This window comes from Doryrhamphus excisus, linkage group LG1 (genome assembly GCF_037039965.1).
Source record: "Doryrhamphus excisus strain RoL-2023G ecotype Guam linkage group LG1, RoL_Dexc_Guam_v1.1, whole genome shotgun sequence".
NCBI lineage: Eukaryota > Metazoa > Chordata > Actinopteri > Syngnathiformes > Syngnathidae > Doryrhamphus > Doryrhamphus excisus.
This window is the reverse complement of record NC_136357.1, coordinates 9,838,642-9,866,002: the sequence shown is the minus strand read 5'-3', so window position 1 is coordinate 9,866,002 and position 27,361 is coordinate 9,838,642. Positions and strand designations below refer to the sequence as shown.

General features: G+C 41.6%; 1 protein-coding gene across 1 annotated transcript; it reads right to left on the bottom strand.

The window, feature by feature from the left end:
- Nucleotides 1-1,979: 1,979 nt before the first annotated feature.
- Nucleotides 1,980-26,651, bottom strand: kcp (kielin cysteine rich BMP regulator). The gene is made up of 45 exons (XM_078789745.1): nt 26,076-26,651; nt 25,228-25,300; nt 23,806-24,074; nt 23,564-23,732; nt 20,153-20,208; nt 19,857-19,950; nt 19,362-19,444; nt 19,197-19,290; nt 19,052-19,131; nt 18,197-18,282; nt 18,025-18,115; nt 17,860-17,959; nt 17,652-17,737; nt 17,485-17,578; nt 16,345-16,494; nt 16,159-16,265; nt 15,971-16,064; nt 15,727-15,900; nt 15,567-15,649; nt 15,337-15,430; nt 14,446-14,628; nt 14,208-14,378; nt 13,956-14,129; nt 13,071-13,153; nt 12,889-12,979; nt 12,432-12,514; nt 12,192-12,365; nt 11,934-12,113; nt 11,537-11,801; nt 10,901-10,983; nt 10,733-10,826; nt 10,496-10,669; nt 10,320-10,402; nt 10,093-10,213; nt 9,913-9,995; nt 9,608-9,707; nt 9,425-9,513; nt 8,067-8,169; nt 7,832-7,974; nt 7,474-7,646; nt 7,283-7,394; nt 4,385-4,486; nt 4,150-4,314; nt 2,624-2,924; nt 1,980-2,548 (listed from the first exon to the last, which is right to left on the bottom strand). The coding sequence occupies exons 1-45, from the start codon at nt 26,634-26,636 to the stop codon at nt 2,328-2,330; spliced, it is 6,189 nt and encodes a 2,062-aa protein (XP_078645871.1). The 5' UTR covers nt 26,637-26,651; the 3' UTR covers nt 1,980-2,327.
- Between the last annotated feature and the right edge of the window lie 710 nt (nt 26,652-27,361).

The following is a 27,361-nucleotide window of genomic DNA, read 5'->3' as shown; positions in this document are numbered from 1 at the left end:
TCTCCTTCTTCCATCCGTGTCTTTCCCTGCATGTGGAGGAAGCTCCTATACAGTAACTGCATGGCAGGTAAATACACTCATACAATACCTGTGTGCTACCCGTGTGAACCCAGCAGGAGCTTTGGTGTGGACACTTCACGGAAGCGTTGACATTGAGGAGCTGGAGTTCCCAATATAACTGAAGACAATGGTGTGTTAGTTTGTTAGTTTTGTTATATTGCTGGTCAAGTTGTCTCCATTTACCTTTTCTGTCCGATTTTTTGCGGTCTTCATTTCTGTGAGGACATCGAAAATGTGTTCTCCAACACAGGACCACCGACTGTCTCCTTCTCTAAACTGATAGACACAATCAGTACTTTTAGCATATTACCTTTATATCACTGAATAATTAGTGCTTTTATCATGATTACTTCCATTTCCAGGTGATGCGGAAAGAAGTTATATATTTCCACCAGTTGGTGGCGCTATAGTGTCTATGTACACACACAGTCACAGACCAGAGGTTGACCCAACCCATCATAAAAAATTTGGGGACAATTTGACCATTTAGAAGAAAGTTACAGCAGATAGACGCTATAGCGCCACCAACTGGTGGAAATGTATATCTGCCATAACTTCCTTATGCATGGTCGGAACGTCTCCAAATTTTTTTGGGTGGGTAGGGTCACCCTCCAGTCTTGCATAAAATGCCAGACTTTCAATTTTGTGATTTTTGACAAAAAAGTAGGGGGGATGTATCATTTTTTTCAACTTGATTCTAATGCACTTTCCTGGTCCACAGCGGAAACCTCACACACACTCAACAGGGGCCCCAGAAGCACCCAAAACTGGCATAAAATGCCAGAGTTTGAATTTTGTGATTTTTGACAAAAAACGTAAGGGGGTGGGGGGGGTGTATCTTTTTTTTCAGTTTTTTTCAACTTGATTCTAATGCACTTTTCTGGTCAAAAACACAGTGGAAACCTCACACACACTCAACAGGGGCCCCAGAAGCACCCAAAAATGGCATAAAATACCAGAGTTTGAATTTTGCGATTTTTGACAAAAAACATAAGGGGGGGTGGTGTATCCCCGACTCATGCGTACCCCCAAGCGTGTCGGGGTGCTCGAGCCCGCTCATCACTGCTTGCAGTTTTAATTATTATAATTAAATTAATTATTATAATTAAAACTGCAAGCAGTGATGAGCCAACACGCCAGAGGTTGACCCAACACACCGAAAAAAAAAATTCAAGACTATCCGACCATGCATAACAAAGTTACGGCAGATATACATTTTCACCAGTTGGTGGCACTGGTTTTTGAACATGCTGGAGCCTATCCCAGCTGTCTTCGAGCGAGAGGTGGGGTACACCCTGGACTGGTGGCCAGCCAATCACAGGGCACATATAGACAAACAACCATTCACACTCACATTCATACCTATGGACAATTTGGAGCCAACAATAACCTAGCATTATTTAATGCAATTAATCACAAACTTGTACTAGCAAATTGTGTACTATGTTGGTGGCAAACAAACAATGATTTCATAAAGTTTATGGTCATGATGTGATGGCCAGTCTAATTAGTACCTTCTTTAAGGCCAGCTGCACTTCTTTCATGCTGCAGGGATCATGGAAGATTTTTCGGTAGAGGCGACACACGTCCTCAGAGGAGACCTCCTGTCCCTCGGTCACACCAAGAGACTGGTACAGAGCAGCCATGTGCTCCTGCGACAACAAACAACATAAAGACAAAACAACAAACCCCAGAATAAAATAAACAAACAAACCACCTAACATTTTACCTGCTCCATGTTTTACAACCTGTGAGCCCATGAATTATACAGACGTGTTGCTACGGTTACTGCAGTCATCTGGAAGATAGCCGGATCAGGTGACTGATCTTTTTAAGTGAAAGGAGACATGTGACACATGGAACATCACTGTAGTATTTATATAATAATAAATCCAGAATTGTTAGTGAGATCTGTATTTATTCAACAAATGAGTACCTGAGATAATGTGCCTTACAGTCAGACATTGCACAGTGCTTAAAACATGAAACATATAGTTAACACAGTATTTAGTAAGAATGGTGCACATAATACTTTAAATAAGTGTCAAACCAATTACAAGTCTAAAAAGGGTGTTTTTCTTTATTTTTCTCAAGCTTTTTTTCAACCAAAAAACATTGACAATACGACCCCTTGTCTTCTAGAAATAGCACCGCATATTCAGCCATAAAGAACATGTTGAGGTTCCATGAGCTTTCTTCTACTGAAGCCGAGTGTGCATGAAAGATGGCGGCAGTGTGCGTCTCCAAATGTGAAACTTCAAGCATCATCACAAGTTTTTGCCATGAATTATTTTGGGACATTTGCTGGAATGGATGCAGTAGTTGTTGTGCAGCACCAGCCCGGCGGGACACTGGCAGCCGGGCACACATGGCTTGAAACAGTGGCTCTCTATCACCCCTAGTGGTACGGCGGCATTGAAGCACGTCACGGGACATGGGGGGCCGCACTCGTCAAACACGAATCCCCTCTCCACTGGACAGCCCACAGCTGTGAGGACATTATCGTTTGAGTCTTTATTGGACGTTTTCATAGTGCAAAAAAGCAACGTCCCCCCCGACTCACCACACAGCGATGGGCTCCTCCAGCGTAGGACCACCCCGGCCTCTCGACACTGGCTGGCGTAGGCCTCCAGTGTGTCACACAGACACTCGTCCGTGTTGGCCCCGCAGGCGCACAGATCGTACACGCAGGCGGCGTACCATGCCTCAGGGGGGACCACGCGGTGGCAAGGCATAAAGACTGCAGACTTCAGGACCTTACAGCGAGCGTTAGCACCTTTTCTGGCGTGGTAGCCCGCCTCCTTGCAAGGGTCGACATCCTCCCCGGGCCGACACGATGAAAGGGTGTGGCTTCCATTTGTCACCTATGTCACAAGATTAAAACAAGATTTCTTAATTAGTCCCACAATAAATGAAAATGAACTGGCTCATTTTCATATATTGTTATGTACATGTATGTGTCTGTTTTTATCTCCCGCCTCCAAACAGCCAGGAAGAGAGTTCACTCTGTGCATTGGTTTCAGCACCTTGGCATGCTTGTTCCATAGAACAATGGCCTGAACAGAGTGAGCCCTTTTGTCAGTCACACAGTCTCTTTATCTATTTGTATCATACAAACTGCATTCTATTGTTTCATTGTAGTTTTAGTAATATTCTTGTTACTAGTAACAAGTAATATTCATTCATTCATTCATTTTCTAACGCTTTTCCTCACGAGGGTCGCGAGGGGTGCTGGAGCCTATCCCAGCTGTCTTCGGGCAAGAGGCGGGGTACACCCTGGACTGGTCGCCAGCCAATCACAGGACACATATAGACAAACAACCATTCACACTCACATTCATACCTATGGACAATTTGGAGTCACCAATTAACCTAGCATGTTTTTGGAATGTGGGAGGAAACCCACACATGCACGGGGAGAACATGCAAACTCCACACAGAGATGGCCGAGGGTGGAATTGAACCCTGGTCTGTGAACCCTAGCTGTGGGGTCTGCACGCTAACCACTCGACCGCCGTGCTGGCCAGTAACAAGTAATAATTCTTTTTAAAAGAAGATTAAAGACACACCTTTTTAATCAGGCTTTTAACTAATATTTTTAAACTTTTCTTATGCTTTTATCTTTTTTTAGTCCTATTTCATGCTTTTAGTCTTTAGCTTTTAACTGCAGTATTTCCTCAGGGGTGGGGGTCCTCCACACTGGGGGCTGTGTCGGGTCTGCTGAGGGGGTGCCATCCTTGGGTCCCTTCAACCCAGCCGGCTGTGGTTTTTTTTTGGCTCTTTGTATTGAGTTGTGGACTCCTGTAGAGCCGCTAAACACAATAACTTGCACAGATGTGTTCTAGATCTTCTGGAATCTGCACCTATTCCAGTTGTATTTAATTGGATCTCCCAAAAAGGTCTGTTTTAATGTATTCCACCCAAAGCAGTTTTCTTTATCTTTGTCAATGTAACCGATTTATCTCTTGTCCCACTTGCAGTTATGTAATATCCTGGTTAAAGATGTGGATGCAGGACCTAGAGGACAGATTTGAACATATTCCTTCAATCCTCAGTAAATAACAATTAACGCAATATGCTATTATTTACCCTCCAGCTGTTGCCAAAATCTGCTTCTGACAGGCTTATCTGTCCACTGGGCATGCGGAGGTCATCCTGATGGTAGTTGTTAAAGTTTCCACAGAGGCCACATGTGTGACCCTTGTAGGACCCTGGAACGCTCACCTCCAGGTGGGAGCGACCGCTCCATAGCACCTAGAAATGGACACGACATCAGGGTGCATACGAGTATCATTCATAAAGAGAAATATGACTCCATCCATACCTTGAGGCCAATGTTGGTATTGAGCAGAATGGTGTTGGTTTTGCGTTCGATGTAGATGTATGGTTCTCTGAGGAATGGCAGCGTCACTGTCTCATCGTTGACCTGAGGAACACACAATTGATTGTTGCTTCCTTTTAAACATATGCATTGATTAGTTGTCAATAATGCTAATGGTTTTATTTCATTTCAACATGCATCAGATTACAATTGAGTGCATCACATAATCAGTTCACAGTTCCACATGTCCAAAAGGAGTAGGAAGAAGCAAAGCTTATTAAATCCTACCAATCAGTAACTGTTACATTTGTTCACTTCCTGCTTTCCTAATATAATTTTTATTATTTTTTTATTTTGTATTTTTATGAATTTTTTTGTCACGTACCGAAGTACGAGGTGATATTACCATACATTGACATATAATGTCATATATATACATGTCATATAATGACATAATTAAAGTTTAGACTTCATTTGACACTTGTATGACAAGTGAGAATGTGAAAACTTAGTGAGGTTCGTCTGCAATGTGAATGAATAACCGTCATCTGATCTATCGTTAGGAATTAAGTGCAGCCCTTGGAGGCCATATCAGGCCTACCAAGCGTCTTCATTTTAGCCTATTTTATCTACTTGCAATACTCACGCCAAAAAAACCCACCCATATTTTCCCACTGCAAGGCATGCTGGGTAGCTCGAGGTACTTTTTCTCCCAAGATTTCTCCGTATTTGTTGTTGATGAGGTCATTGTCAGGGAAGTAAACAAGGAAGGAGTTAACATACTCTTGATATCCAACGATGTATTGTTCATAGTACTTCCTGTTGGAGCAGCGTGACTTATGGCCATTTGGAGGTAAGAGTTTTAACTTAATTGCCACCTTTAGCACTTAGTTGTGGATTTATTTGATGCCGTAACTTGCTGTGGATGTGTTTCCGTTTCGTTGCACCGTGAGCAAGTACATCGTTTTGCTTGATGCCAACCGAGATGTGGACAGCCCCTCCTTTTTACTTTGTTTTCATGTGTTAATATTACAGTGAAGAAAATAAGTATTTGAACACCCTGCTATTTTGCTATTTCTCCCACTTAGAAATCATGGAGGGGTCTGAAATTTTCATCGTAGGTGCATGTCCACTGTGAGAGAGATAAACTAAAAAGAAAAATCCAGAAATCACAATGCATGATTTTTTAACAATTTATTTGTGTGATACAGCTGCTAATAAGTATTTGAACACCTGAGAAAATGAATGTTAATATTTGGTACAGTAGCCTTTGTTTGCTATTACAGAGGTCAAACGTTTCCTGTAGTTTTTCACCAGGTTTGCACACACTGCAGGAGGGATCTTGGCCCACTCCTCCACACAGATCTTCTCTAGATCAGTCAGGTTTCTGGGCTGTCGCTGAGAAACACGGAGTTTGAGCTCCCTCCAAAGATTTTCGATTGGGTTCAGGTCTGGAGACTGGCTGGGCCATGCTAGAACCTTGATATGCTTCTTACGGAGCCACTCCTTGGTTTTCCTGGCTGTGTGCTTCGGGTCGTTGTCGTGTTGGAAGACCCAGCCACGACCCATCTTCAATGCTCTGACAGAGGGAAGGAGGTTGTTCCCCAAAATCTCACAATACACGGCCCCAGTCATCCTCTCTTTAATGCAGTGCACTCGTCCTGTCCCATGTGCAGAAAAACACCCCCAAAGCATGATGCTACCACCCCCATGCTTCACAGTAGGGATGGTGTTCTTCGGATTGTACTCTTCATTCTTCTTCCTCCAAACACGCTTATTGGAATTATGACCAAAAAGTTCTATTTTGGTCTCATCTGACCATAAAACTTTCTCCCATGACTCCTCTGTATCATCCAAATGGTCATATGCAAACTTAAGACGGGCCTTGACATGTGCTGGTTTAAGCAGGGGAACCTTTCGTGCCATGCATGATTTCACATCATGACGTCTTAGTGTATTACCTACAGTAACCTTGGAAACGGTGGTCCCAGCTCTTTTCAGGTCATTGACCAAGTCCTGTCGTGTAGTTCTGGGCTGATTCCTCACCTTTCTTAGAATCATTGAGACCCCACGAGGTGATATCTTGCATGGGGCTCCACTCCGATTGAGATTGACCGTCATGTTTAGCTTCTTCCATTTTCTAATGATAGCTCCAACAGTGGACCTTTTTTCACCAAGCTGCTTGGTAATTGCTCCGTAGCCCTTTCCAGCCTTGTGGAGGTGTACAATTTTGTCTCTGGTGTCTTTGGACAGCTCTTTGGTCTTCGCCATGTTACAAGTTAAAGTCTTACTGATTGTATGGGGTGGACAGGTGTCTTTATGCAGCTAACGACCTCAAACAGGTGCATCTGATTCAGGATGATACATGGAGTGCAGGTGGACTTCTAATGGGCAGACTAACAGGTCTTTCAGGGTCAGAATTCTAGATGATACACAGGTGTTCAAATACTTATTTGCAGCTGTATCACACAAATAAATTGTTAAAAAATCATGCATTGTGATTTCTGGATTTTTCTTTTTAGTTTATCTCTCTCACAGTGGACATGCACCTACGATGAAAATTTCAGACCCCTCCATGATTTCTAAGTGGGAGAAATAGCAAAATAGCAGGGTGTTCAAATACTTATTTTCTTCACTGTAACAGTACTTAACATATTTTTAATGTGAGTGAGGTGCAATGGGAATGCCTTGTCATTGTGTTATTACTATAACATACTCTTACTATATTATTACTTAATATTAAAAGTGGTTACCTTGTTTTTACAGTTGTATGACAGTCAATAATTCTAAAACGCCACTTTTGCAATTGCTAATAATTAATAATCACAGTTTTATGAAGGGTGTTGTTTGACAGTTTGACACTGGAACAGATTATTTCTGTATTTAATCTATCCCACAAACCTTGACAAGCCAATCCTGGAGCAGCTGTACTCTGACATCACCGATAAAGACGGTCACCTCTTTAGTCCATGACACTCCTTTACGGCCACGATCCTCGTTAGTGGCATGAATGCTGCAAAATATTAAGAAGAGTCGAATACCTTCTGCTGTTGCCAGGGTGACTCTCCTCCTCCTCTCTTCCTCCACCTCACCTGAAGTCTCCTCCCTCGCAGTCCTTCGCCAGAACGTAGGTGCACGCCCCCTGGAAGTGCAACATGCGGCCGTCGAAGGTGCGGTAATGAGGATCGCCAAACGCGATGCACGTGGCCGGGCGAGGGATGCAGTGAGGACAACACAAACCCGGAACAACCGCTGGCATCTCATCCTGAAGGCAACACACAAATGCACACTGATGATGATGATACACATGCTAAAGATGTCATGTATTCATATAACATTATGTTTATTATTGATGTTGTTGTTTGCAGTGTATCATACTGAGCAGTATTGGATCTGTACCTAATAAAGTGGCCAGTGAGTGTATGTGTAGTGTGTTGTTTTTGCACTAACTGTAGCACAGGTGAGTGGAGGGCAGCGTTCACTGCGACAATGCACGTCTCCAGAAACACAAGTGCAAGTGGTGCACTCGTCCACCTGCCATTGTTCATCAGACTGATACAACGTGCCCTGGTGCAAACACGACACCCCGGTGTCTGCAACACACACACAAACACACACACACACACACACACACACGGTTAAATCACATGTGTAAACACAAATAGGACGCTTATGGTTGTGTTACCTTGACATTCATGGCAGCATTTCCCTGCTACCTTTACTGCTCTCTGGTTATTCAGACAAGGTGCAGATGAACACTCCTCAATGCTGCATTCAATGTAGCCCAGCTAAATACAATACACATTAGCAACACATACACATTTTACACGCATTGTTTGATTGAATCCATTAAAACCATGAAGTAAAATAAACTAAAAAATAGAAACATGCACATGATTCAGTGTTAATTCTATGATACAAGACATATCATGGCTAAGATCAAGTGAGGGTTCTCTCATTCTGTGTGGAAGTGGTATATTTTTGAATTCATTGTCCGTCTTACCTACTCCATTTGTTTCTTGAGTTTAGAATAAGTACATAGGCCATCTTTTGTGTGTCAGCAGATCTCATGTAAACAATGTAAACAACGATGTAAAACGATTGTTTGTTTGTAAACAAACAATCCTAGGGCTATAGTAATGTTAGATAGATAGACAGACAGACAGACAGACAGACAGACAGACGGACAGACAGACAGACAGACAGACAGACAGACGGATAGACAGATAGACAGATGGATAGATAGATAGATAGATAGATAGATAGATAGACAGATAGACAGATAGATAGATACGTAGATAGATAGATAGATACGTAGATAGACAGACAGACAGACAGACAGACAGACAGACAGACAGACAGACAGACAGACAGACAGACAGACAGACAGACAGACAGACAGACAGACAGACAGACAGACAGACAGACAGACAGACAGATAGATAGATAGATAGATAAATAGATAGATAGTCTTCTATCTACTGCTGTGCTGTGAAAATAAATGTCAAAAAGAAAATATTGTTGCTCCCGTATAATAATAAATAATAATAATAACAATGTGGAGAATAAATAGATGTTATCAAATATGACAGTATAACAGTAAATAAACAAATAATTTAAATAATTTTGAATAAATAATAATAATTTAAAGTTTATTAGTTTATTAGTTATAACCTGTATTTAGAAACACATTTTAAAAAAGAAAATATTCAGTTATGTATTGAATCCTACTTTGTGGAAATTCACTTCTTGCACCGTGTAAACAAGGGATTACTGTTTTATTATTATGGAATTAAATGGTTTTTGGTAAAGAATGAGTCAGAAGGCCCAAACAGCCATCATTGTCATTTTCATTATTCTGATCTATTAAACACACAAAAAAATATGCTACTATCACTTTGTGTTTGGCTTATAGCATTGAGTTGTTCATTCATATAGTTGATCTTGGGTGTTTCATCTGCTGTCTCCGCCATGTTGGTTTACCATGTTATACAGTGCACCTTATAGTATACCTTATAAACACACAAAATGTGCATCTCTTACATTGCAGGTGCATGTAACACAGTTGTCGTCGCTGTCCGTCCATCGGCTGCCGCTCGCCATGCGCCTGTTCTGACCCTCAATCACGCAGTCTGGACATGAACAGGATGTCTTCACAACTATTAGTGACCGATTGCGGAAAAAGACAACAGAGAGGCCGAGGTGGAGGTCATGAAATAATGTCACCTTTACACACCGGACAGCACGAGTCTGGAGGGGTGAACTGTTCACTGGGGGGGCAAGTCAGTGGGTGGCAGGCTCGATGGAGACAGGTCCATGTTAGATCCTAAACAACACACACACAATGACAGCGTTCAGTACTCTGTGTGGTTTTCTCTATTTTTTTCTTTTTTTGTGACACTTATTCCAAAAGAATGCTCAACCATCTAGATATTTGCTATGATATACTGTGATAAAAGGCTGTAATTTAAAAAGTAATTTCTGTGTGTATGAGAATTGATGGTAGAATAGAAGTGTTCTTGCATCAGAACCTTGCACTGGCAGGTAAAACAGGGGTCATCTGTAGCCAGGACCTCATTTCCAATCAGTGTAGCAGTGCAGTTACTGAGGGGCTCTGGACACACACACACACACACACACACACGCACACATAAATCAACAACAGTGTTTCTGGACAATTTATACTGTGTTGAATGCAGATGATTACTGACGTGCACAAACAGGACAGCAGGAGTCGGGTCCAGAGAACAAGATGTTATTCTTAGGGCAGTCAACCAGACTTGGACACTGTTTGCGGTAACATCGCAGATGCTGTTCTCCATCTGGCATCACCTTAAATACATGATACATGGAAGCCAGTATGTTTTTTTTTTACTCATAACTAAAATAGTGCAAAACTGTAGTATAGACAAAGTAGTAATAGAAAGCTTGCTCCTACCTCACAGGTGCAGACCTGGCAGGGATCTCCAGCAGGATGGAAGCTGTCTCCTGGACCGTATACTCTGCCCTCAAACACACAGTCTCAAAAAATAAAAAAATAAAAAAATGACATGAAATCGTGGAACGCAAAAGAAGGCCGACTATGACTCGACATGGGAAGCCAATGTAGCCTACCGGCACACACAGGGCAGCACTCCCCGGGCACTTGGATGAAGTTGGTGCACGGAGACAGGCATCGTATTTCAGAGCAGGTGGTCACTCCGTCCACGCACATGCAGCTCCTGCAGTGAGACGAGTCAGCGAACCAGTTGCTGCCTTCCGAATGCTCACCTCCATCATACATACAACCTGAAAACAAAAGATGTATTTCAACAGATCGACTCCTGCAGTTGTGACCATATGGGTGTTTACCTCTACATCGAGGACAGCACGCTCCTGGTTCAGTCACATGATGCATGCAGGTCAGCTTGGGACACTGTGGAGACGTACACTGCACTACACCAGCCTGCAATATTTCATAAACTTGTTAGTTTTCAGCAGACAGCTGGACAAGTGGAATGCAATGATGACAATTCCTACCTGACAGGTGCATGTGGAGCAGTGGTTTGAACCCAAGGTCCACACCTCCCCGTCATTGTACTCATGTCCATCCAACATACATGCTAAGGACAATAAAAGAAATGTTTAAAACTGTTAACAGTGGTTATACTAATTCTACACTTCAATGACCTAAGGAACCCTGAAATGTATTATTATTAGCATTAATTCAGATTTGGAGGAGACCAGGGTTCAATTCCACTCTCTGCCATCTCTTTGTGGAGTTTGTATGTTCTCCCCGTGCATGCGTGGGTTTTCTCCGGGTACTCCGGTTTCCTCCCACATTCCCAAAACATGCTAGGTTAATTGGTGACTCCAAATTGTCCATAGGTATGAATGTGAGTGTGAATGGTTGTTTGTCTATATGTGCCCTGTGATTGGCTGGCGACCAGTCCAAGGTGTACCCCGCCTCTCACCAGAAGACAGCTGGGATAGGCTCCAGCATACCGCTGCGACCCTTGTGAGGATAAGCGGTAGAAAATGAATGAATGAATTAATTAATAATTCAGATTTCATTTTCTCGATGTAGATATTGGTTTCAATCAAAATGCCCCCCCCCATGAATTGTGGTGCTGGATACAAAGTGTGTGTTCTACAGTTAATGATGGATGCCAGCACCTGTGCACTCAGGGCAGCACTGTCCTGGCTTGGTGACGGCTTGGCTGCAGGGTGTGGGTGGGCACACAAGGGGCACACAGGTAACTGTGCCTCTGACACAGGTGCAACGCTGGCAAGGGTTGGAGGAGAGGGTGAATGTGTAGCCTTGGGGGTGGACCACACCCTCAAATAGACAGGAGTCACAGACAGGACAGCAGGCGTCTGACGGGACGGGGTGGGAACACTGGACTGGACATGGCCTCCTCTGGCAGGTCACCATCTCGTTCTGAAGTGACAATGATAAGAAAAAAGATTTAATCATGATTCTCTATGTGATGGTGGTACCTACAGCGCTAAATATTTTGAGGTGGTACTAAAAGCTTGCGGAGCATTGTACTGAAAGAATGAGCAAACTGACCAGACAGGAGCAGGAGGAGCAGGGGTCAGAGGGTGAAGGGAAGGATGAGGCGGACTGGTATTCCTTCCCCTGATATCGACAAATCCCGGTGCAGACAGGGCAGCACTCCCCTGGGGGGGTCACTGGATGCAAACAGGTCACACTTGGACATGACACATGTACGCACACCACACCGCCATTCTGCACAGAGACACACTTCATGTTAGATGACACAAATAGCAACACCAATAGCACCATGTGACCATCAAATATCAGCACCAGACAGGAGCAGAGCTGACAATGATCCATGGGATGAGCAAATCGCTCTCCGTTGAAACAGTCCCGCCCATCAAAGTTGCATCCATCACACACGCCGCATGCACAGACGTCCAGTGCCGGATGAGTACAAGACACGGCTGGGCACCTTCGCGATGTACACACCACCTCGCCCCTCTGTGGTAAAAAAGGACAATGAACACATGTTGCCGTAAACGGTAAGCCCGAGCTTCCTTCACTCACGGAACACGTGCACTCTTGGCAGCCATCTTCTCCTCCTGCAAGGATCTGCCCATCAATGTAATTCTCACCTTGGAAGTGACAACCTGCACAGGGATACCAAGACACCTGACAGTTATCGCCAACATTTTGGATATCATTATAACGGGTATTAATATTAGTATTCCACAAAGGGTATTAATAAGAGTATCAACAATAATATATACAATAAGGTAAATTGTTTGATTATTGTTGCTGTACAGGTACCATACTGTATACTTCAAACTGAATAATCATCTTACTAGTAAAGGTCTTCTTACTTTATTGAAGTACATTTATTGAACATACAGTAGTGTAGCGACCTCTAAAGTGGGACACTATAATTTCATCATTTCATCATTCAATGCAATATGACGACTAATATGATATTTACTGTACATCAGGTCAAAGCAGGAATTCATTGTCCATGTAGCTGACATACCGTCACAGATAGGACATCCACATGTGTCAGTGACAGGGTGAGGACACAGCGTTGGAGGACATGACTTTTTCACACAGCGCACAGTGCCAGTCTGAAAGGAAATACACACACATTGCATGTTGTTTTGTAAAAGACGACAGCAGTAAAAAAAGAAAACGTATGTATTCATGTATTCATGCTACCTGGCAGGTGCATTCAGAACAAGGGTTTCCCGGATCTGGAAAGGACTGTCCATTAGCAAGGACAGCTCCATTATAAAAGCAGCCTGACAAAAGAAAGTGTCATTGTTGATGAGGAAAATATTTAGAAACAATTTTTACCAAACAATAGAAATAATCTGTTCCAAGGTCAAACTGTCATCATCATACAATATTTTCAAGTACCAGCTGCTAAATACTTCTTACTATTTCACATGTCTGTAATATTGTTTATTTTTATTTTCAATCTCTGTCAGCAACATTTACCATCAAAAGAGTAATTTTAACTCCTCCTAAAGTAAAATTACACAGCTTAAAAACTTGTAAATTCAATTTAACTTTTAAATGTAAATTAAATGTAAATCTTTTTGAGTGTAACGCCTTTTTTGACGTTGGTCTTTGGAGATGCAAATGGGAAATTTCCTGTGTTTTTTCACAGGAATTTATGGTTGTCAGAAACAGATTAATTGGATTTTCATGATTGTCTACTTTGCTTTGGTTTAAGTCCATTTTGGTTTGAGTCTGACCTTCTAGAAGGGATTAATGATGTTAACCAAGACAACAAGACGAAATGTAGTTTGTGTGTTTTTTTGGATGTCTGAAACAGATTAATTGGATTTACATGATTGGCTACTTTGCTTTGGTTTGAGTCCGTTTTGGTTTGAGTCGGACCTTCTAGAAGGGATTAATGATGTTAACCAAGACACCAGACGAAAGGTAGTTTGTGTGTTTTTTTGGATGTCTGAAACAGATTAATTGGATTTACATGATTGTCTACTTTGCTTTGGTTTGAGTTGGACATCCTGGAAGGGATTAATGACGTTAACTAAGACACCACAGTAATACAACATCAAGGATGTTCCCACACACGTTCACACTCTCCACAGCATTGTCCAGGTGCTTTGTAAGGGTGGCGGCAGTCTCCATAGCAGGGTAGCTTGCTGCAGACCACATCCCCCCCGTAGCAGTAACAAACAGAACAAGGGTCTTTGTCGTCCACAAACTCGGTTCCGTCAGCGTATTCTCTCCCTTGAAACATGCAGCCTACAGGAAACAGAAAATGCGTGTTTCTTCAGAACCATCTAGATGATCATCAGTGATAAGAGTGTCATTTTGTGTTACCATCACAGGACATGCAGCACTGTCTCTGCACCGCGTGCTTACAGTCTGTCGGGGGGCAACGCTTTCTCTCACACCTTACAGACCCCTCATGACACACACATACAGAACAAGGGTCCGAAACATCATCCCACATCTCCCCATTGGCTCGCTCTCGACTTTCATATAGGCAGCCTGTAAGGAATATACTGTACTATGATATGGATGATTTAATAGTTAAAAAAAAACACCCTATTCGTACCTTCGCATGTTCGACAGCAGTCCCGTGTGATTGGATGGGAGCAGGAAGCAAAGGGACAAGGCTTCCTCTGACAGTGGACAGTTCCATTGGTACAGGAGCATAATTGACAGTTGCCAGTCGGGTGGTAGAAACGTTGACTGTGTTTGTAAGTTTGTCGCTCGTACACACAGTCTAAGGGTGCCGCTGCAGGAAGAATGAGGCAACAACATGTTACATTCTTTCATACAAAGTAAGAGCACACTAAGTAATGCGTATCATATAGTACTACTCAACAGCAACCAACACACCAGTGACATTTTGACTTTTTCTTGTGCACTTCCTCAACAAACCACCGGAGGCAGCAGTCCCCAAGCAGTGCATTTGGTTCAAAGTCGAGAAGTTTTGATTTTCATTTCATTTAATTTCACCTTAATTTCAGACATGAACATTAAAAACTTAGTGTGATAATTCTATGTCCAATAAATCATAAAATTAACTTAAAATATACAATAGAGTACTATGATTGTAAAGTATAAATATTGCAAGAAAGAACACTTAACTTTATGTAAATACATTTTATAAACAATATTACCAATTTCAATATATAGCATTTTCACCATTCAATCATGAAAATGCCTTTAGTCTTATAATATAAATAGATAATATAAATCTATATATAATATAAATAATATAAAAGACTTTTTCTAAACAAATATACAACCTTATTCTCTTAACTTTCTGAAGTTTTCTCTTAAATATTATGGCTTTAGTCTTGTAACATTACAACATTTATTCATAATAGCATGCCTTTTTATCAAAATATTATACTTTTATTCTTGTACATTTCAAACCTTTCCCTCATCCTTTTATTATTATGTTCCAAATAGTTCATACGCTCAATGGTTTCCTCACCAGGGCACTGGGGGCAGCATTCTCCAGGCAATGCATGAGGGTTCGTGCATGACAGTGGTGGACATCTCTTCTTCAGACATTGGACATTTCCATTCTGTAAGACACACAAGAAATGTCATCTAATGCTATGCTATGCTATACTATGCTGTTGTTCTATACTGTACTATGTTAGGTTATGCAATGCTGTGTTACTGTATGTTATGTTTGCTATGTTGTGTTATGTTGTGTACAATGCAGCTGCAGGTCCTGCATGAGTCAGTCGGGTGTGCAAACTCCTGGCCATTGTGATACTCCCTTCCTGCATAGCTGCATCCTAAAGCAGAGAAGGTGATTGTCACATGGTGGCACGCTGGATCTTTATATGTAAACTCTTGACTGAGAGTTCCTCACCATTACAGTTGTTACGACAGCATGTTCCCGACAGAGGAGCGTTACAGTGAGGACGAGGACACTGCGCTTGGTGACAGTCGATTCTGCCACTCGCACACTTACACTCCTCACACGCACTCACTGGGTTGGGAAAGGCTTGTCCATCCACAAACACGTGGTTTTCAAAGAAACAATCTGAGGAAAGAGCATATATTTTACATAGAAAAAATGTTGTGCCATGTTTTCTCTGAGTGTATGTGACTACCTGGGCACTTAGGACAGCACTCTCCAGGTGGTGTGTATGCGTTGGTACAGTTGAGTGGGCGGCAAGGTCTTCTCTCACATTCCACAGTGCCATGCTGAGGGGACAAGCAAGGCAAAGCTAGGCAAGGCAGTGTCAACAGGGTGGACCGTTGCACTTAAAGTGCCGTTTAAGAGGGACGTCAAGCTCACCAGGCATGTGCAGACTTGGCAGGGCTTGTCCGGTGTCACAAACCTCTGCCCGTTGCCATAGATACGATGGTGATAGGTGCAGCTGTCACAAACTGCACAGCAAGAACCTGCAAAAGTGCATCCAGTTTAGTGTACACCATATCAACACAAGCTCCCTTAAAACTAACACTTTGTTTTATATTTTACCAGTGGTCTTGGTGGGATGCTGACAGGCAGTGGGGGGGCACTGGTTGTGAGTACACAAGGCGTTTCCATCCACACATGTGCAGCTGGAGCAGGGATCACCTGGGTGCCACCTGGACCCATCTTCATACTCCGACCCCTCCAGCACACACGCTGCATTGACATCAGTAAATCAATGTAAACATTGCATTCGGTACACCTGTGTAATCCAATACAAGACCTGTTATCAATTAATTGATATTTATTAATACATTAAAATAAAAGCTACAATTTTGGCAGTAATGTAATTAGATTTTATTTCTAACTTAAATTTATATAAAACATTATAGTAAAAGTAAGTAAGGAAAAGGCAGGAAGCAGAACTAGAGGTAGCAGAGGTTCTCATTGGGAGTGACCAGGATGGATAGGATCAAGAATGAGTACATCAGAGGGACATTACATGTTAGAGGCTTTGGAGATAAAGTCAGAGAGGCCAGACTGAGATGGTTGGCACATGTCCAGAGGAGAGATAGTGAATATATTGGTAGAAGGATGCTGCGTTTAGAGCTGCCAGGTAGAAGAAGACCAAAGAGGAGGTTTATGGATGTAGTGAAGGAGGACATGAGGGTAGTTGGTGTGAGAGAAACAGATGGAGAAGACAGGGTTGGATGGAGGAGATTGATTTGCTGTGGCGACCCCTGAAGGGAAAAGCCCAAAGAGAAAGAAGAAGAAGAGGAAGTAGTAAAATTAAGTAAGTTAGGCAGTAGAAATATTTAATAATAATAATTAATTAATTTGTATTATAAATGTATTACTCAATAAGACATAAAAAGTACATTTTGCACACAATGAGCAGCATGAAATACTGTATGGTGAAAGTAAAACAAATGTATTTATTAGTCATTGTATTAATAATTGTTTATTGTATTCATAAAAAAATTTAAGATAACAAAATAACTACATAAGTAAAAATTTAAATACATATTGCATACACTAAGCTGTATAAAATATAGTAAAATGTATTTCAATAATACCAAATAAAGTATAGTGAATATAGTAAGTGTACAGTCTTTCATGCATTGGATCCAAATTGATGGGCACTCATACCTACTGGAGTGTCAGGTATGATGTGCTGTACATATGTGTGTGTGTGTGTGTTAATACCTTTGCAGATAGGACAACACCGATGTGGGTCTATGATGGGGTTGGAGCACTGCACAGGAGGACACTTCTCTTCATGACAAACTACATTCCCACTCTAAAATTCAGAACGTGGATGCAATGTCATCATAAGGTGCTGCATGGTTAATGGTTTTGCTGCATGGACTTACCTTACACCTGCACTGCAGGCAGGATCCACTTCCAGGTGGGACAAACACTTTCCCATCTGCATACACCCTCCCATCAAAGTCACACTCTGGGAGAGCACACAAACATGATTTATGTATGTAATTATTCAATTGAACATCGTACATTCCCTGGACACAAGGCTATGTATTTGCTGTCATTTGGTTGTACAGGAGTATCCAATGTCCTCACCGTTGCATGTTGGACAACACTCTCCCTTACGTTTAGCTGGATGGCTGCAGGCCGGCGCGGGACAAGTCGCCTCCAAACGCTCACAGGACACTTCACCTGCCTGACACAGCACATTGGTTCCCTTCTCCTTACACAAAACACACAACCTCTCAAGACTGAACTCACAGAGCAGCGACACTGCAGACAAGGGTCACCTGTGGATGGAAACTTCTGTCCATCCAGGTAGACTGTGGATTCATACTCACACTGATCACACCTACAAGGCACACAAATATACATACATGATGACGGAGAAATGGATGAGGTAAATATAAAAGTGTTAGGGCATCTTTGTTACCGTGGACAACAGTCACCAACACGATGCACAGGATTTGGACAAAACAAGGCAGGACATGGACGAGGTGAGCAAGCTATGTTTCCATCCTGGTAAAGAACATATGAAGGAATCATATTTATTGTATTATTGTTCATATTGTTCATATCATATTATTTGTTCCTATTGTTCATATTTGATGTCATCTATTTATTATCCATATTATTATTACTATTCATTAATTTCTATTCTATTCATTTTTATCTTCACGAGGGTCGCGAGGGGTGCTGGAGCCCATCCCAGCTGTCCTCAGGCGAGAGGCGGGGCACACCCCGGACCGGTTATTTATTATTATTTATCTTCTTTTGTCTCTATCTATCAATCTGTCTGTCTGTCCGTCCGTCCATCCATCCGTCCGTCCGTCCATCCATCCATCCATCTATTAAAATTACTTTGCATGAAAAAATAATCAATAAATTCTAATTTAAAAAGTAGTGTCCACAGAGGTGAGTGAGGGAGGGTACAATAGCATATAGAATTATCAATCATAGATCATGCAATAATTGATTAAATATTTATTATTGTTTGTGAAAAAATAATTTTAACCTAGTGTCCAGAATGATGAGTGACGGAGGGCATAACATTAGAACATCTATTGTATGAATACTTACGTACATACATCTTATGTAAAATGTGTTTTTTTCTGTAGGAAAATGACGTAATGTAATACTAATCTAAAAATGCTTTAATACATAAAGGGAAACCCTCAGGTGTTTTCTACTAAAATCCCACCGACCATAACCCCAAATTTTGCGTCTGGTGTAAATTCGGGGCGAGAAAATAAAGTCTTTTAAATGTAAAAAATGTGAACATACGTACCACACATGTACATTCTTCACAGCGGTCTCCAGTGGGGATGACGGCGCCATTTGGGAAGTTGTGTCCATTCACACCACAGCCTTGGAAAAACACACAATGTTACACTGCCCTTGACCTGTCACACACACATCTTTACATCACACACCTTGACACACAGGACAGCAGGAGTTGTGTGGAGGAGGCTCTGGGTTGCTACAAGGCGTATGACATCGCTCCTTTTCACAGCGAACATCACCCTCCTGGGGGGGGCAGCACAATTCAGTTAACAAGATGGCTGCTTCAAGTGGTTTCTGTTTGCAGTCACGCTCACCAAACAGTGGCAGATGTCACAGGGACTCTCTGCTGGCCTCCACTTTGCATCGTGATCATAACGCACACCTGAATGGATGCAGCCTGAACACACAAGGTCACACACAAGGTCACTTTTATACTCCTTGTTATTTTAGAAATTTATAGTGTTGATTCTCAAACAATTTTAATGTTTCACATGTCATGGTTGAAGCATCAAAGGGGACCTATTATGCTTTTTCCACTCTTCTGATCTATAAAACATGCGTAGTACAGCAAATAACTACTAGTAGCTCCTAAGTACTTTTCAAGTAGCTCTCGTTTTGGAAATCCAAGAAAATAGCTGGAATAGGTGCAGATTCTGGAAGATCTACAAAACTTTCTGTGCAGGTTATTGTGTGTAGTTGCTTTGTAGGAGTCCACAACTCAATACAAAAGGCTGAAAATGAGCATAAAAGTTCCCCTAAGATGATAGATCATCCTAATCTATTGGCTCAAATACGTTTAATAGTCTTACTGCTGCATCGCTGGCAGCACTGCCCGGGTACACGCTCCTTTTGTGTGCAGTCCAGCGGAGGGCAGGGTACTGTCGAACACTCCCTGTTACCACCCTGTTGTCAAAGACGAACATTTAAGTCCCATTGAAACACGATATCGACAAAAGCATTCAGACACAACTTAATTGGTCAGTTGTACAAAGTTGTATCTTTAAGAGAAAAATATAAAGAAAGGGGTATTTTTTAAATAGAAAGTCACAATATATAAGTAGAGTTCCAATACTTTTGCACATATATAGTGTAAAAAAATACCCACCTCACATGTATGAGCAGTGTAGGACACATTATGAACTCTTCTGTCCGTCTCACAGTCTGGGAGAGCAACACACACATTGTTAGAATTACGTATATTGTCTTAGTGTGTGTGCGTGTATATATGTGAGAGCAGGGGCAAAATTTCCAAGCCCCCCCCTCCCCCCAACATCCCATAAAAATGCAAAATTAATTTTTTTCTGTTACATTACAGTTATAATATTAATTCACGTTCTTAAAACTGAAAAAAAAATTAAATACATAATCTGTTGTAGTCGCCGACACAGTGGACGAGTGTTTAGCCACTCTGTAGGCCACACAGTCCGGAGATCTGGAAGACTTGGGTTCGAATCTCCACTTGGGCATCTCTGTGTGGAGTTTGCATGTTCTCCCCATGCGTGCATAGGTTTTCTCCGGGTACTCCGGTTTCCTCCCACATTCCAAAAACATGCTAGGTTAATTGGTGACTCCAAATTGTCCATAGGTATGAATGTGAGTGTGAATGGTTGTTTGTCTATATGTACCCCGCCTCTCTTGTAAAGACAGCTGGTATAAGCTCCAGCATATCCACGAACCTAGTGAGGATAAGCGATAAAAAGCGAGAAAAAGAATGAATGGATATCATGATCGCAAAAAAATCAGGAAAAAGTGGCTTATATGACACACTGACTTTGTAAAAATCATAATAAAAAAAGAAGAACGTGGAGGGCCCCAATGACTGGGTTCCCTTGGGCCCCCCAAATGACTACATACGCCCCTGTGGGAGAGAATAGAGAGTGATACAAGTAGCAGGAGTGAGAGCACTGCTGGTCCACAAAAAAAGGAATGTGGAAATAATAGTCTCATCCCCCACCCGAGCAGAGTGAGACTTTGTGAGTCTATCAGCACATTAGGTTTCACTAGGTCACTGGGGAACATCTGGATGCAGTAATGACAGGGCAGTGGCCTTCTGATGTCATACACATCGTGGCATGCTCCTCTGAGAAAACACATCAACTTTTATGAAGCAAGAAACATAACTAGAAGTGTTTGAAAGACCACCGGCGTGTGTGTCTGCTCTGCTGAGGGTGAATGAAACGTGATCTGGGCCAACATCGGGGAGGGGTCACGCTTACGATGGAGGATTTCCTATAAATGAGATTAGATAACAAGACACGCCTCCTTCATTTTACGAAGGAAGTCTGAATTAGAGACGGCTCACTAGGGGAGCACACCAAATTAGTTTTGCTGAGCTTGGATTTTTCTGGAGATAATTACCTTAATGCTGAGTGTGTGTGTGTGTGTATGTGTGTGTGTGGGAGAGCGGGCAGTAATCACAGACTAAGAGGAAGACTATTGAGTGGCCTGCAGCCAACACATATTTCCTCTAGCAGGCCGGGCGCGCATTAGATCAAAGTGTGTGTTTGTGCCAGTGTGTGTGTGTGTGTGTGTCTCAACATGGTGCATCTGGAGTCTCCTTGGGTCGACACACAGAAACGATTAATGGCCACATGGAAGAGAAGCCAGAGGCAGACAATGTGAGGGACTCTGGATGAAGTAGTTCATATAGAACACAATCAGCGCTTTCCTTCTTACATCTACTGTATGGGAACTTTTGCCCTAATGGAATGTTTAATGCATCGCCATGGCAACATGCCTACAGGCAGAAGTCCCATGTTAGTAATATATATATATATATATCTTTTAATTACAGCGTCAACTCAAAATAAGATTTGACTCCAAATTGTACATAGGTATGAATGTGAGTGTGAATGGTTGTTTGTCTATATGTGCCCTGTGATTGGCTGGCGACCAGTCCAGGGTGTACCCCACCTCTCGTCCGAAGACTGCTGGGATAGGCTCCAGCACCCCCTGCGACCCTTGTGAGGATAAGCGGTAGAAAATGAATGAATTAATGAATATTTATTTGTGATACTGGTTTTAAATTCTACAAAAGTCTATTTCGGAACATTCAGAAAAGATTATTATTGAATATTTACCACAATGCATCTTTCCTTAATGAAGTCTTCATATGAAAATACTTTTCATATGATTTTGGGATTTTATCTTTGAGCAGGACAAGTCATAAAAATGTCAAAAGTCAAATGTAATTTCACTTCTCTTTTAAAACACAGTCATTAAAATACAGAGATATTAATAATTATATTACAGTAAATATTATTTGAGTCTAATTATATAAAGTTTCGCAATGTTTAATGTGAGCAGCGATTTGTCCTACTTTTTTTGACGGTCCATGAACGCACCATCTATAGTTCTCCCATGCACAGACAGATGTATTTTACATGTATAGATGTATTATGATGTATTTTCCCTTTTACCTCCTTTTTCTTTCACCTCATATTTACTCCCGAATGCTGATACTATGTGGGAATGCATCAAGGTAAGATTTGATGACTTTGAGTGCTAATGTGCTTAATTGTGGTACACAACCTCTCTGAAAAACAAAGTCCACCAAGAGGTATAGTAGCTCTGTATTCATTTAGAGCTTTTCATTTGATGTTGTTCCTGCCTTAGGTTTTACACAATGCATAAAAAATAAGATAAAGCAGATGTTTTACGGATTTGTTGAAAATCTTTCCCTTGCTAGTTCTATGCTAATGCTAATACTAGCACAGCACTCGACTTCAGGCACAGTCATCACATGGACAGCCTGTAAATAGCAATAATAATAGCTATGACTGCAATTTTAGCTGGCAGTTAAATGTAAAAAACATCAGACAGATGTAAAAATGTGAAAAACACTGGTTAGTTGGGCCACTCTTATGTCATGGTAGCACTGTACATGACAATAAAAACATTACCTGCACTGCTCCAGTCTCTGGCAGGCCATGTAATATATATTATAAGTCAAACACAGCGACAATAGATACAATTAACTTATATAATAATCTGCTAGGACTTTGAAGCTAACCTGACCAATCAAAATACTCAATTCTTTCTCAATTTCTGCTCAATATTTGTTGCAGCTTGTGGCTACACAGTTACTGTGCTCCAATCAAACAACGGTGTGGGCCGAGCGTCGAACAGGAGGAGCTCACGTTTACTGCCGTGAACTGCGTTAACTTTGACAGTTCTAAGACCCTACATAGTCTGATCTTTTTTGTCCTCCAAACTGTCAGCCTGCTACGCAGCTGATGACCGCTGTGACCCGGACACTCTCCACTCAAAATATGGAATCACCACTTTGTGCTCTACTTGTTCCAGGAGGGCAGTGGGTTCATTGGGTGGAAATGTGACAAACCTGAAGCACAACTAAAAAGAGTATGTAAGTACACTGTTGGGTGTGTGTGTGTGTGTGTGTGTGTGTGTGGTGGTGGTGGGGTTCAAAGGGTCAAAGGTCAACAAATGAGTCGGGTAAGGCAAACCTAGACAAGCTAATTAACAGACAAGCTAATTAGCATCATTTGAAACCCACCTATTACGTTAGCTTGACATGTGACCGTTCCAGATGTGCACACACACACAGTGTTGACGTCCGTCTGCCAGCGTCGTCCATCCTCCACCTCGCGACCTTCCCACACACACAACCGCCTAACACACTCACATCCCTCCAGGTGGCGTACTCGCGACTCCAGCTCCTTGTTCTGCCATAACACATTCAGTGAGTAATGCTTACACATTAAAAAATAAATAAATACATGAAAATGTAGTCTCCACCTGAGCTTTGAGCATGTCCACCATACGAGCCAGATCCTCCAGCCTGGTCTCCAGCTTGCTCGGGCCTTGGGAAACCGGCTTCCCCCCTTGAGGAAGTCCTGGAGGTCCCAGGACCACTCCTCTTTGCAGCTGGTCACTCTGGATGTTGTGTGGATATTGGATAACGGTTTGGAGAGGTGTCCGAGTGGCTTGACTGGTGGAAGACACATTCTGTTGCAATGCTGGGACGCTGTCATTGTGCTGCATGTGTTTGGATACAAGGAGAACATCTGGAAGACAGAACCACATCATTTAAAAATAGTTTGGATTAAAAAAAAGAAGCATTCCTCCATAAAAATATTCAGCATATCAATATGTGGAATCATATTACGGATGTTTAATGTATTCCAATGTAACTTGTATGCATGTTCAAAAAATGACACCATTACACCATTGAACATAATGTTCTTTGGACCATCTGCTCGAGGCCTTTGTGGATTCCAGGCCATGTTAAGGTGATTTCACTGTTTGTGTAGCTGCTGATGGCAAGACAAGCGTATCCAAAATGTAAACAAGAGCAAGGAAATGACAGGGCGGTCTTTGACGTGCTAAATTGCTAAATCAGTCACTAAATCACACTTGCACAACACGATGTAGACTGCAGTGTAAATGCACATGTGCAGACTTGCACACAAGGTTGATTATACAGAAAGATAGTAGTCTAGTATAATGGTTCTCAACTGCTTTGGCTGCGGGACCCACTATCACACCATCAACTCAAACTTCTCAAATATCTTACTTTTAAATGAAATGCTTGCGACAGAACATGAACTACATGATGCACTGTTCTCCAGCAGATATTTGCAGCTGTGTGTCGGACAAAGGGCATGTTAATTCCTTTCCCTCCCGTTCGAGCTGGACAAAATTGGCCATAAACATGGCACGGACCTTTTTCTGACTTAGCAAGTGAAAAGCACTAACAAGAACACAAAGTGCATTCATGGACATTGAGACATTTTGGCCCGTGAGCCACTGAAAACAGCTATGTGATTGACTTTTGGGTCTCAACTCACCAGTTGAGAATCCCTGTTCTAGCATAGAGTGTGGTTGCTGTTCAATGAAATGCATATAGCTCCAAATTTCTTTTGAGTGTGGGACAAAAAAAGACAAACAATTCACATAAATTAGACAGTATACTCTATGTTTAAATTGTGATATCTGTAACATGAAGTAAAGTTGCTGTTAAATGATGTGGTTAAATCTTGGATTTGTTTTGACAAAATAAAAATTTTGCTTGTTTTTTTACATTTAAAAAAATGAAAACTGATGTATGTATCTTGAATGATTTTTTGTAAAAATAGTCATTTTTGTTTGATTATTTTGATGTTGTATGTCTTTTGGATAAAACACCAATGTTGACCATAGTACATGTGGGTCATTTACCTGTAACATGGTCACAGCGCCAAGGACGTTTCTGATATGCCTTCAAGGAAATCTCAGCTTTCTTGAAATGACCCTGCAAAGATGAGATAGAGATGGATTTAATACAGACTTTCCCAAAGTTTCCCAAACAATAGCCAACCAAATAGTCAAGGACAAAATACTAGAAGATAGATAGATAATTAATTAATCCACAAGGTAACATTTCAGGACTTTTTGATTTATGTTTTTGGTCAATGGTCAATGTTATTTATTTTTGTATATTTGGTAATGGTAATGGTTTTATTTCATTTGAACATGCATCAGATTACAATTGAGTGCATCACATAATCAGTTCACAGTTCCACATGTCCAAAAGGAGTAGGAAGAAGCAAAGCTTATTAAATCCTACCCCTCCATCTGGTACTTTTACAATCAGTAACTGTTACATTTGTTCACTTCCTGCTTTCCTAATATAGTTTTTTTTTTATTTTATCTTTGTCACGTACCAAAGTACGAGGTGATATGACCATACAATGACATAATGTGTACCATAGTAACTGTAACTGTTACATTTGTTCACTTCCTGCTTTCCTAATATAGTTTACGTTTTTGTTTTTTGTTACGTACAGAAGTACTATTTCTAAATATATTTCTTGAAAAAAAGCCTTTTACTAATTAGGAAGTAAGGCCCATAAACACATACTGTAAACTTGAGTTCTAGTTGTACATATGAATCCTTGCTGTAATTACCCAATGTAAGGCTGTCATTGGCTGCATAGTTCCAAACATTTACAATTGGACCACCTTCAGTGATTTCAAGAGAGTCATACATATCTATGTTGGGATGTGTGATGTGTTCAAAACCTTACACTAAACTTGCTGTCTTTGTTCCCCGGTGTGCTGGCCAGAGTAACAACAACATCTTGGGGTAGTTCCACACTGAACTTCTCCTCCTCTTTTATTAGTACGACTTCAGCTTCTTGACAGTCCACAAAATATACGAGCCTGCTTGGCTCCAGGCTGACGGCCAACTGTACCCATTCCCCTGAGGAGAAGGGGTTTCTCCTGGGAAAAACAAAGCTCTGAAAGCCTCCCACCGTCTGGTAGTCCACACGCAGAGTGTCCTCCAGAGTGGAGGAAGTGAGTTGAAAAATGGGTGAGGATGACGTGGAGAGGGACAGAAGGGTGATGTTGATGCCCTGTAACTGGTGTCCCACAAAGTGTAACCCCATGCTTCCCTGAAGGTTGGAGTGCAGTATCTGGGAATATTCCTGAGGGAGGGTCAAGTGAGGCGCTTTGGGACGGATTCTATACACGATCCCTGTGGGAGTGTGTAGTCTGGACAGTCCGCTTTTTGGGTGAGACGTGTTTAAAGCTGCCAGTAGGTCAATCACTAGGAAAAGAGATAAAACACATTCACATGATTTCATATAATTTCATATGATTTATAGTACAGTTGTCTTTGAATCATTGACTGCAACATTCTTACGGGATGAGTCTGTAGTGGCACATAGATAGATGGACAGGTGGTTGATGGATAATGACTAGATAGATGGCTAGATGGTTCAATAGAATGATTTTATTATTAAAGCCAAATTGTTCCATAATAGTAAACACCAAATACAACAGAACCATCTCAGTCTGGCTTCTCTGACTTTATCTCCAAGGCCTCTAACTTGTATTGTCCCTCTGATGTACTCCTTCCTGATCCTATCCATCCTGGTCACTCGCAGTGAGAACCTCAGCATCGTCATCTCTGCTACCTCCAGCTCTGCTTCCTGTCTTTTCCTCAGCGGTACTGTCTCTAGACCAAACAATATGGCTGGTCTCATTCAGTTTCACAAATTCAGATTAATGTATTTTTTTGAATGTCCAGTGGGATACATTGTGGTCATCATTTTGTAGATTTGAAGGTTGCAGTATTGTATACACTGCACACACAAACAGGATTTTTGGTAATAACATCAAAGAATTGATTTTAAAAAAAGTCACTTACCATTGTCGTGATATGGAGCAGAAAGTCCTTGTGCAGACATTGCTACCATCCACAATATATCCAACAACAGCAGTTTGACACTCTCCATTCTGTGGACACCCAAAAAAAAAACCAAACAGAGAGACAAAATAGTCCTTTTCACAGAAAACGCATGCTATC

Bases quoted from the DNA above. Each gene is read 5' to 3' on its own strand.
- kcp (XM_078789745.1), bottom strand. From the start codon at position 26,636: ATGAAATCATGTGAATGTGTTTTATCTCTTTTCCTAGTGATTGACCTA. The intron at 9,514-9,607 runs GTGACATTATTT...GTTCATGTCCAG, and splicing joins GTGCTGTCCGGTGTGTAAAG to ACTGCGTGATTGAGGGTCAG. The intron at 7,395-7,473 runs GTGAGGTGGAGG...AATATTTTGCAG, and splicing joins TGCGAGGGAGGAGACTTCAG to CATTCATGCCACTAACGAGG.